This window comes from Dermacentor andersoni, chromosome 4 (genome assembly GCF_023375885.2).
Source record: "Dermacentor andersoni chromosome 4, qqDerAnde1_hic_scaffold, whole genome shotgun sequence".
NCBI lineage: Eukaryota > Metazoa > Arthropoda > Arachnida > Ixodida > Ixodidae > Dermacentor > Dermacentor andersoni.
Genome location: NC_092817.1, coordinates 16,042,044 through 16,054,300, shown reverse-complemented (window position 1 = coordinate 16,054,300; position 12,257 = coordinate 16,042,044). Strand labels below are relative to the sequence as shown.

The following is a 12,257-nucleotide window of genomic DNA, read 5'->3' as shown; positions in this document are numbered from 1 at the left end:
GTTTAGAGACGAATATGTGAATACTGGTGGTAATCTGAAAATTCTGATGTGCGTTTAGCATTGCCCGGCTTTAATTGCAACATACTCCTTATAGTGGATAATTAAACGTTCAGAAAGAATTTCTCTATAATTGCAGAATGTAGCGGGTAATTACTGTACGACATATAAAGTTTATTGGTACTAAGAATGTGCAACCAAGAAAATAATATTATCTTTACATCACTGTTCTTTAGAATGACTCAACCAACCTAACCTAACCTAACCCGTTTTCTTAAGAAACGTGTATCTGTGCACTGCGCTTGTTATTCAAGTCCGAACTTGTTCGCGAATCAAAGCCGGGTTAAGAGATATCGAAGGTGTTCTGTAGCTCTATAGCAAATGGCACCTGCGGAGTCCCCCTCCCTGATGATTTAACAAGTGCCTCCCCCTTCAGCTCCTCTCCTACTGCTTTAGACTGCACGTTAGCTCGCCTCAGTCTTCTTTCCGTTAGGCGCCATTAGGTACGGCTCAAATACAGTCACCACGTCAAGCGTTTAAAACAACCGCAGTGCGCACATATGTACATACAAGTTAGAGTGCCATACTTAAGAGGGGGGCAAACTGATGAAAACGCACTGTAGGAAAACATTTGGCCGAGCCAGGCTAAAGTGCCCGAGACAGGCGACACGTAGCAGGTGACATCCCTCTATTACCTACTTAAACTAACACGCCAAGGATGAGAAGGACGCTTCTAAGATAGACACATCTACCGAAATGTTGGCCAGCCTCTCCCAGGCACTGTTTCATCCAGCTTTCGCCCTGTAAGTTAGAGTAATGCGTTGTGGCTTACGCAATGCGGCTCGCGACGAAAACATACCCGGTGCCGGTGTCTTTTTCTGCAGAGACACGTCCCCCGCCACCGGTGCCTGTGGATGGAAAATGCCGCCCGACGGAGTTCTCCTGTCTCGCGACCAAGACGTGCGTGCCAGCGCAGTGGAGGTGCGACGGCACCGCCGACTGCGAAGACGGCTCGGACGAAGTCAACTGCAGTGAGTGCGCGCGCGACCCCTCGTGCGGTTCGAGCCAAAGCTCAGAGGAGGACTGCTAAAGGTCAGCGCGGAACCCCGTACGCGCTCTGAAACGTTTCTTAGCCTCGACTTGCTCAGGGATCGAACTATAGTACTGCTTCATAAAAGTACCGTGCCCGCGAATCCGTTTACCGTTAAAATACGCGGGCTGTTAGAGGGAACATTCTTTGGTATACAGTTGCAGGGTGGTCGCATCCGTCTAATGTCTGTTGCACATGGAGCGGTTTCGGGGCACGTTTTTCGGAGAAGCGATGTTCTCGCATGCGGCCTTTGCATTCCGGTTTCGCATTCGCCGATAGCGGCGATTGTGATTTTCACGTTTGAGAACATCTATATTGAAGCCCCAATTATCGTTCGTGCAGATCCTTCCGTTACGAATTATGACTTGAGTATTCAAGACCTCTGAATTCATATATTCTTTCCGGAGACACGGCACGAACATTGCGGAACAAATTAGGACCTGTAGCACAAATATTTCAGTCACATCAGGCCAGTCTTAATAATTACAAAACTAAGTTGATTGCGTATATTAACCTCTTATAGGTGATGTATTATATCATAAAAGGTATTTAAATATTTTTGCATATACATACGCTAGTTATTATTGACTAGGAGGTCATCTGACTTAAGAAAGAACGCTAGCAGCCAGCGATACCGAGCAACACGTCGAATTTCTCATAAAACCTGGTCGAACGTCACACCTCTTAAAATATCATTGTTTTGCGCTACTTTCCGAAATACTGTGACTTATGACGGTGCTCTTGCTTAGCAAAGGGTTACGTTTGCACTCAGAACTGTGTTCAACCCCGTCAATTTGAAGTAAGTTCAAATTAATGTATTTATTATTTCGGAATTTAACGAAGTATCCTCGATGAATAACCGGATGTTTCATTCATTTCACGATTGCCGCTTAGCGATTAAGTAAACTTTTGTTTTCCACCTGCTGTGTGATTCCTTGCATCTGCTGCGGCAAGCACGCGTCTCTCGTCCCTGTGGGATCCGGCCGCTTTGCGCACAGCTCCAGCCAATATTTCAGAAAGGAGGCAATAGATGACGCTAGGAGTCTGGGTATGCATGTATTTCCGGAAACCTAAAGATGTCGGTCTTCGCTTATTAAAAAAAAAAAAAAAAAGACCAGCGCCAGTGGTAAACGGTTTAGTATACAGTCATTAGCGCAGGTCCCGATAATTACGGGAATTACGCCGTACGGGCTGAACACTTTCATTAGTCCCAACGGACGCTCTTATATTCAAGTTTCCACCCTTCTCTGTTTCGGCCCAAGAGCCGGAAATACTCCACTCTTGCGTTCGCATATTTGCAATTGTGTACCTCAAAAAAAAAAAAAAAAAAAAGGCTATCTTTCTGTTCTGACTCGAGCAGGATTAGAGAACGACCATTTTGTTCCTGTGCTTGGCGTTGCATTTTTTTTTTCGAGAATTCTCGGTCCATGATAGACAGCTTGAACGAATGCCTCCATATTTTAGTAATACATTTAACTTGGCGAGCTCAGGCCGTATTCGAAAGGTTCGTTTGGACCGATAAAGAAGCTGTCTCTGGCAGAATGATCACGTGACCTTATTTACATCAGTAAACTTCGCCGGGACCAAGCAATTCAAAGAAGGAGCTCTGTCTGTCCTGGCCCTGCCTTGACGACTCAGGTACCTAGCCGTACCATTGCTACTGTAACCAGTTCGTGCATATTTGCCTTTGAATAGGAACTGACAGCATGTGCTTAATTATATAACACGGGTTATATTCGAGAATATGTTCTAAGTGTCCCAAACTGCAGTGAAACAAGTAGAGAAGTGCAGCGTCGAAAATTCCGGCCGACTGAACAAGGAAGATCGCGTAGAACGAGCGCCAAATTCTAACCGACTGATTTGCTGAAACGCATTATTCCGGGATGTTGAAGTGGTGCGCCTCAATTCAAGGTAGTTTTATTTCTTACCGTATCCTCCTTTCTTTTTGCACTTGTACTCGTTAACCGCTGCTATTTCACTTCGTTTGAGCAGAACAAGGACGGGGGCGGGGGATCGCGGGTGCAGTTTTTTCTGTTTGACTTGTGGCGGTTAAGACAGACGTGAGCGGTGTTGTCTCTCGCTGAAACGTATCTTGGGTTGGCGAGAATGTGGATCCGCGATGTGTTCACAACGGGGTCAATGGCCTGCGTGGGCCTGGCAGCCAGAGTTATGGAATTTAGAGGACCCGGAACTACTTCCTAATAATGTCTGTGTCGGGTGGGAACATGCCGGCAACGCAAGAAAAGTACACAATGCTTAAAGGTCGAAACAGTGGGGGTAGCTGCGCAACAGACCTTCCTGAAATGACGGTGCCCTCAAGTGCAGCGATTGCAGAAATAAAAGAAGATTCTAACATGTGCAGAGATGAGTTCTTTGACTCGTAACGCAGCCCGAGGCCTCCTCGTCGCACGCGCTGTACGATGATGGTGAATGGCTTCTTATATAGAAGCGGCGTAGAGACGTGACGAATGAACCCCGGCTTTGCTGTTGAATCGATATATCTTGCAAAGTGGCGTATAGGGTCATTGTCAGCGCACTTCAACTGTAGGTTATGTCAATCGATTTGGAACGTTTCACTCGAATACGCGTGGATCCTTCTTCTTCTTCTTTTTTTTTTTTTGAAGATGTCATTCAATAGCCAGTTGGAGCAGCCAAACAAGGTTGGCGCTTAACAATGGCCAAAGAAGGCTGAGCTGTTAGCTGGGCAAGGTGGACGTTCAGTTTACTTGACTAAGCTGGAAGCTTCGGATAGATGGTGCGATATCGGGACCAACAAATTAAGCAACGCCAAAAACATGGGCTGAATTGAAGATTAAATGAAATGCAACCTAGCAACGCAAGAATAAATATGAGTTAACGGTGTTGAGCTGGAACAAGACAAACTAGGTCGTTGGAAGGGGAGGGTACGTGAGCACATGCCATCCATTTCCCTTTCCGATAAACAATGAACGTTACTGATTACGCTGTAATAGGACGCGCGAAACAATGGAAAGTAAGAAAAAGACAAGAACCGCACTCTTTCTTCTCCCTTTTTTATACTTCACCCTGTTTCGCATCTTATTACAGCGTAATAAGTATGACCTTAACTAGCGCAGCAACAAGTGCAAATGACAGTTCCGCTGAGCTCGATAATTCACTGTTCATTGCCATAGTTAACAGTATCATGATGGCGTAACATTGATTTGTAGTTGTTTTCCTTGTTTCTCGTATGCGTCGTGGCATGTAAATGCGGGAAAAAATAACTGCATGTAAATACGTGAAAAAAAAACAAGAAAAAGAATGCCGATTGTAGTACGAAGCGACAAAGGAAACACGTTAGGAGTTTCTTAAAAAGAAAACTTCGCAGCTGAAAAAAAAGAAAGCGTCATGGTCAGGGGTCTCGAACCCGGGACTAACGTTTTCGGAGCCGGTCGCTGAGCCATCGGAGCTAACCAGGAGGCCAACAGATCGCAGAACGAGCTCGACAACTCGACATCTCGAAGGAGCACAGAGTATGACAAATCAATTCTGCAGAAGCCCACAAGACAGAGGAAGGAGGAAGGGGAAAGGCGTTGGTTGGTTCCATATTCGATACTTGGACCCGAAGAAATCTTTTTTCAACTTTGAACCTTTCGTTCTGAAAAACTCGCGCGGATTCCCTTTGTAGCCTTGTGCTACAGTCGGGTCGGAATGACACTTTTTCTTTCGTACATCTTCTTCCACCTTGTAGGATTCTGCAGAACTTAGTTGCTAAATGCGCACGTGTAAGCATGCAAATAAAACGAAGTTGTTAGTTGACGTCTCCCTAAGGCTGTCCATTCGTCTTCCTTTCTGTCCAGGTTATATATATCTATTCTTTTTGGCTATTTCTAATGAATTAGTCTGTGTTCGAAATTATTGCCGCTCAAGGTGTAAAAGTTTCATCCATATCGACATTTACACTCAAACTTTGTTTATCTATCGGTGAACTACACACTGCCCCCCTTTGTATACCATGGAGCCCATGATTTATGTGTTAGTATTTACCGTATCATGACTTAACGGATCGACTCCCTTCGCCGTCTTAAATCCCCACAGCAGCCATCATTAGGGCGTTTGCAACTTACGTATGCTTCGCCTTGCATTCTTTTTTGGCGAGAATCGGAAGGAAACGAGCTTAGTTAAAGTTAACATAACTGATGGGCGGCGCCAGGGTTACGTCAACTGCGGCGACGTTAGACTTCAATACTCAACTGGATCCCATGTCAGTTCTGGTTTTGCCAGTTTATTCTTCCTTTCGTTTTCTTTTTTGAAAATTAGAAAAGTTGAATTTGAATAATTATTGCCCTTAAGTGGCTGTACTGGCGTTCATCGTTGTCTCATGCGCAAATAACTATAGCACTTATTCTGTGACCTTCATTCTACTGCATTTATATCTTAATTTGTACCTGCTGCATTGTCGCACGAACCAAAAGCTGGACCAGGTGGCTTAATCTCAGAGTGTAACTCAAGCGCCTCAACGTCACAGACATCAGGAGAATAGCATTGTGAGCCCTGCAGTTATGGTCCATGTCATGTTCCAGTTATTCCATACCACATGATGTTTGACTTTGAATTCTGGACTCACGCACCTTGCGCTGGACTGGAAAAAAAAGAAGAAAACATGCGCCTAAAATATTGCAGGGGGGTTTGTCTGCGTTAAGTTACATTTTCTCCGTCTTCTTCATTCGATCGGTGCGAATACTCAGCTCTATAACAATGAGTCTTGAAGTTCCGAATTCTTGTGAGTTTACCTACTTCGGATGAAGACAAAGATTCGATCAGACCGACAACCTTGAAAGCTGAAAGAAAGAAATAACCAAAGAGAGACAAAAGAAAAATACAGGACAGCTCGAAAATGCACCGTCATCTTGTCGTTTCTTGCTTGGTTTTCTTCCCAAGATGCCGACTCCAGCAAAGCGGTTTTCTTTTGAAAACAGCGGGTTCCGGAAACTCCCGGTTTAACGAAGATTTATGGCTACACGCGTTTCGAAGCGTTCGCAAGTGTGCTGAAACGGCGATAATGTTCAAAGTCGGAGTCACACTTTAGCGGAAGTTTTGATACAGACGAGTGCGTGTTGCTGAGGAGTTTGAAAGTACAGTAAGAAAGAGTAAGAAGAAAAAAGAAATAAGCACGAGTGTGGAATAGAATAGAATAAATATTTTATTAAATAAATAAAGTGTATACACAAACAATAGCATAAAAGTCATCTGGATCAATAGACCGAGGCTTCCTAGGATCGATATCTGTTTAATACTCTACTGCAGAAGAGCGTCAGAAAAATTGACATACGCAGATACCCATTCACGAAGTGTGCTATTTCCACTATTTGCCTGCTACAAAAGCTAAAGAAGAGTGCTCCACCATTAACCAATAAATATATACAAAACGTAACTCCGATAGACATGCGGCACACAAGTAATAATACCCTAAACTGGTGATGATAATGATTGATAATGAGAAATTTTTGGCTCGTTTAAGTATTCTCGTTAAGCTGTTCTACAAGAGGGGTCCAGTAATGAATTAGAAAGCAGCTTTTGTCGCTTACAGTTATGCGACGTGTGCTACCATGTACAACCAACCGCAGAAGTTCTCGGAACACGTGGAATTCACGAAAAGAGAAAAATTCCCTAACGACTTCGCCATTAGGCTATTACTTTAGATGTAGTGGTGATGCCAAGAAGAATTAAATGCACATTTTCATTCAAAGAGCGATAATATGAGACGCTGCAAAATATCTTCTTTTTCTTTCGCAATTCCGTGTCTGAAAACTTTCCGATTGAAGATGCAAAAAAAAAAAAGAAAATGAGAAGAAAATTTTAACCCAGTGTGCCAGAAATGCAGGAAGTTTCTTGAGAGGTTTTATAAAATGGCGCAAATTCTGTGCCCGTGCAAAGAACGCTGCAGCGTGCGTCGAAGGTAGGATCAAGTAAGCCATTGTGACAAGCACGTGTAGAAGGCGTATCCGACGTATTATATCACGTGGCGATAACCGCGCTGTTATTGCAGGTGGAATGCGTACAACGGTAACTGCGCTTTGTTTGATAGTTACATGAAATGCAGCGAGCTCGGTTGATATTGCCACTGAGTCATCGAGCAAAGTAGGACAAATGCGCCCATGCCGAGTAACAGCGGAGGGAGATGTGTTGAAAATCAATTTCACCTAGTTTCCCGCGTAATACGTCCCCGATTTCAAGCACAATCTTTCGGTGATGTAGGACTAATATGATTTGTTCGTGACAGTACAGTAACAGCCCTTATTCCTTCCCTCCTCCGATACATTTCCCCCCGAACCACAGAAAAATGTAAAGTAAAAGATCGTAGCTGACGAATGCGTTGTGCAAGCATGCCCTTAAAGCCAAGAAAATGTTACAGAAGAAATGCGAGAAATGCTAGATTAGTTTTATGTGGGAGCAGATAATTACTCAATCCCTTTGCTCAGACGAAGGGTATACATAGAACGAACTGCCGCAGATGCTATATTTATGTCAGCATGGACAAAGGAGAGCCCGAGTACGAGCGAATATAGCACGACACCGTAACGAAAAGTGCACTTAAGCCACTAAGGTCAGAATACGCAGTAGAACAGCGCTTGGTAAACAGCGGGTAAATGACCAAGGCAAACACACACGATATTGCGAATTACACTCACATATATACTCTGCCCTCACCGCTGTGTGGGCGTCGCCTCGGGCTGTCGGCACTTGCAGTACACGAACGACTGCTGGTGCGCCTGCGCGCCTGGCATGGGCGCACCTTTTCGCACTCAGCAATATGTACACGGTGATGGTTGCCGCAATTCGTGGGCAGTGTGCACCGTTACAGTGATGGCGCTGGCGCGTTGCGACGGTGACCGTCTGCTGGAATGAACGCGCCAACAGCCCCAACTCCATCTACTTCTCCCCTTTCATTCTAGTCATTTATAATATCTTCGCGGCACTAGCTGATTGAGAGGCACTTGGAAGTTACGTAAACAGGTTCTCGATTGCAATAGCCTTTAAAGTATCCTGAAGCAGTGATGCTAGCTACAGCATGCGCTGTCGGACAACGACCGGCCTAAGATTCGCACTATTGGTAATGTAAGTCGGCGGCCGTGGCGGCAAGTGGCTGGCCATCTAAACCAATGATTACCACACAAGGTATTTTTTTACGTTTACCCTCGTACTTGTTTCCCCGTTTTCCCATTTTGACAACCGCTCTCTCGATTAATTTTGCACCTAGTCACTCCTGCTGCAATCTCGTATAACTTAATTTCACGGCTTTGTAACGTGCTTTGTCCTGTCATTATGTTAACGATGTTAACATTATTACTGGGTTTTACCGCAAGCCATAGTACCGTAATAAATCTGTTGCACAAAGTAACGACGGGACTGAACAAAACACGACACTTGAACGCAATTCCAACTAGGTCACTGCAGAATTTTCCATGGTACCATGTATTTTTTTTTCATGAGTGTACTGTTGCAACCTTTAAGCAGTACTGTTGTGTGTTTGCGCACGTCATAGTTGCGATCTCTGACGAAGTTCGAAATTCTTGCCCCTCCGTTGTCCCGATGAGAACGTCGCAATTTATGTTTCATATGTTGTATTATTGCAGATACGATAGGATGGAAAATAGGTAGGACAGATACATATACGGTTGCTCGCCTGGGGTTGCAGGTTTACACAGAATGCGCAGTGCACCTCTGGAAGTTTGTTTTGAGTTTGCTTATTTTCGGACAATCGTGGCACAGATTTTCCGTGGGCGCTGGCGAAAAGGCAAATGAATGCCTGACAAAGCACCAGCTACCCATAAGCACAAACACTCATTGAGAATAACAAAAAAAGAGAACAGTAAAAAAAATAAAGGCGATTCATAGTTTAAAACGTAAAAAAAAATAGTGGAAACTGGATACAGGATGTTTCAGCGAACACTTTCAAAAACTTTTAAAGGTTGCCTATGGCACATAGCTCAGTTCTAGTTTATGAGCCGGCCTACTCGAAGCGGCGGAAACTACTTGCACAAAAAGTTGAAATGCAAAATCGACTGATTAAAAAGAATTCATTAATTACCTTTTTAGATAATTATCTGCCCATATTGCAATTTACAAATTCTAGCAGTGGACTTCGCAAGGTGGATCCACTTGGAACGAATTCTCAGGATGACACCAGTTTCGAGATATAAATTCTCGAACTTTGCGGAGAAATGCATTGGCGTTCCAGGTACTTGTGTGCTTCAGTGCATGAAACGGCGTTTTGACTGCAACGGCAATGCATTTTTCCGCAAAGTTCGAGAATTTATATTTCGAAACTGGTGTCATCCTGAGAATTCGTTCCAAGTGGATCCGCCTTGCGAAGTCCACTGCTAGAATTTGTAAATTGCAATATGGGAAGATAATTATCTAAAAGGTTAATTAGTGAATTCTTGTTAATTAGTCGATCTTGCATTTCAACTTCTTGTGCAAGTAGTGTCCGCCGCTTCGAGTAGGCCGGCTCATAAACTAGAATTGAGCTATCTGCCATAGGCAACTCTTCAATATTTTTGAATGTTTTCGCTGAAACACCCTGTAAAATTGCAATGATACACAATATATGCAAAATACCATGACTTCAAGAGTAACAATACAAAAACTAGACGATATAATGAACAATATTGAAAAAACATGACAACAACAATTCCGTACAACAAAGGTGACCATTTGCCTACCCAGTCATTCCGTATACTGAAAAGTCAGTCATTCGCGGTTTGTCTGTGAGCGATGACACTTTACGCAGTCGTTCTCTCTTCTGTCAACTGCACACGTCTGCGACGTAGAAGTGCGGTTAATTTTCTACTTTAACTCCTTCTTATATTTTGGAACAAATGTCTCGTACTTGCGCATGCGCTAATGTTGCTGCTTATCACAAATGAATGTCGCCTGATGCGATGCATGATATGAAGACTTTGTCAAATGGAAGTGTATAATATGTGATGGTGAATGGTATTCTCATACCATCAGGCGACATTCGTTTGTGATAAGCAGCAACATTAGCGCATGCGCAAGTACGAGACATTTGTTCCAAAATATACCAAGGAGTTAAAGTAGAAAATTAACCGCACTTCTTTCGCCTGATACGACGCATGATATGAAGACTTTGTCAAATGGAACTGTATAATATGTGATGGTGAATGGTTTTCTCATACCACGATGGCATTTCAAGGACGCTAGGACTAGGAAACCATGAAACTAGGAGCGTATTAAGATTACTTTAGCTGCATATTTTGCTACAATGTAACTAAAATGCTCCGTGTTGAAACTTCTAGAAAAGAATAGAAATGCAATAAAAAATATAGCGGAAAGTTCATAATTCAATGGAGTGGGCGTCTGCTAAACGTATAAACAGAAGGGAACGGAAGTGAGGCACAGGAAGAGCGGAAAAGAGAAAAAATAAATAGAGTTGAACGGTCTTTAGGCGCTTAGCAATAGACTTGTGTTCCAATACGTTTTGTTGCAGTGTACTTACAGCGTTCCGTTCTGCGCTCAATGACACTTACCTTCCAAGAGAATAAACGCTAAAAGCGAAGAACAAAAACGTGTTCGTCATAAAGGAAAAATGGAGGAGAGTGATTGGGAGAGAGCAAGAAGGCCGTTTTTCGCTGAGCGCCTGCTCGCTTCTCCTAGAGCAAAGAAATAGAGGAAACGGAAAACGAGCACTCCGTGGTGTGACGCTTGTCGCAGCTCGGCGGGTGTGCCTGGAGCCGTTCGTGAGCTGCGGCGACCAGAGCAGCTGCGTTCTGAAGAAAAAGTTCTGCGACGGCAAGTTCGACTGCAACGACCACTCGGACGAGCTTGGCTGCACGCGGTGCGCGCCGCCGCTCATCAAGTGCGCCACGGTGAATCGCTGCATCGACAAGGCGGCCGTCTGCAACGGCGTCAACGACTGCGAGGACCGCTCCGACGAGCAGAACTGCCGTGAGTGCGGTGCCGGGGATCGCGCGCGCTTCTCTCTGTCGATGTCGCGCGAGCACAGCGTACACAACTGTGGTGCTGCGCAGAAGTCGCGCAACACGACGCCGGATATTTCTAGAGCAAAGCTGTTATGTACCCGGGAGTGTGGGACACGGAGCTACGGCACTTTGGTGTAGCTGTTCTGTAGAACGTAAACCTTTGCAATGTTTGCGGATGGATTTGGGCTTGGGTTACGTCAGCTTGAATGTCTAAGGATCGAATTTCTTGGGCCGAGGTTTCCTCAAAATAAATGTCAAACGTTGGTACTCCGTCAAGCGGTCAAGGTTTGGCGTATCGTTGACCGCGGTAGCGCGTGCTTTAGTCAGCCTTTGATAATTTTTTGGCAAAGACTAACTTTCGGGCTCAAACAGCCATCGTTCGTGAGTGCCCGCGCGCTTGTCCATGATTGGCGGATTTGCATTGTCTTCCCTTGAGCACGCGCAGATAATTTTGGTGTCTTCCTTCCTCTCCGCCATTTTATCACCTTTGAGCTGGCGTTTGCGTTGTCTTTTCGCTATTACTTTTCTGCCTGTTTTCAGTAACATGAATATCTGCAATCTTGCTCAACTTTCTGTCGTTCTATGAGTCTGTCTACGTGAACACGTTTGGGCAGAGGGATTGAGTTACTCCTCAAGACTGCGTTGCTTGCAGGGTGCGTTGTATCCAAGCTAGTAGAAAGGCTTTTCGCGAATGTGCCAGGTGAATTTTCCAGCATGAATACGGCCCAACCAAAGAGACAAGAGACGATGGAGCGCTTTGGAGCCAGAAAATAGCACATCACAGTGTCAAATCAAATAGTCCAACAGCATGTGATACTTCGTATACTTCCATCGGCTATAGCCGTTCGTTGGCTTATAGTTGAAACGTGCTCCTTGACTTTGACCAGTTCGTCGTCATAGGGAGGGGCCACTCTTCGTTGCAATGGTTTGTTGTCAACAGCAATTCTGCACGTTTTCCACCTGGCAAAATTTGGTGGCGTTGACGTTCTCATGGTTGCCTAACTAGGCGATCTAGAAAGGCTTGACCTTACGATACCTCCAAAGCACGCTCAGCTTGGCTCAGGTGCTGAACTGGCGTTGATAATACTAAAGTTTGTCTCTCGCTCACAAGTAATAGCCAGTATATTCTGAAGTGGGATCATGGTTACGTTGGTGACTTCATTGGTAATACTTACAGTTGGCGCTAAGGGAACAAGTTAGTGTGT

General features: G+C 44.5%; 1 protein-coding gene across 15 annotated transcripts in view; it reads left to right on the top strand.

Moving 5' to 3' along the window:
- The window catches only part of LOC126535781 (uncharacterized), an 82,268-nt gene that overhangs the window by 29,003 nt on the left and 41,008 nt on the right, over window positions 1-12,257 (top strand). For all 15 annotated transcript variants that reach the window (XM_072287760.1, XM_072287756.1, XM_055073417.2 and 12 more), the window contains 2 exons: window positions 882-1,028; window positions 10,784-11,017. In XM_072287760.1, coding sequence (XP_072143861.1) covers window positions 882-1,028; window positions 10,784-11,017 — 381 coding nt within the window. The remainder of the gene's footprint in view (window positions 1-881; window positions 1,029-10,783; window positions 11,018-12,257) is intronic.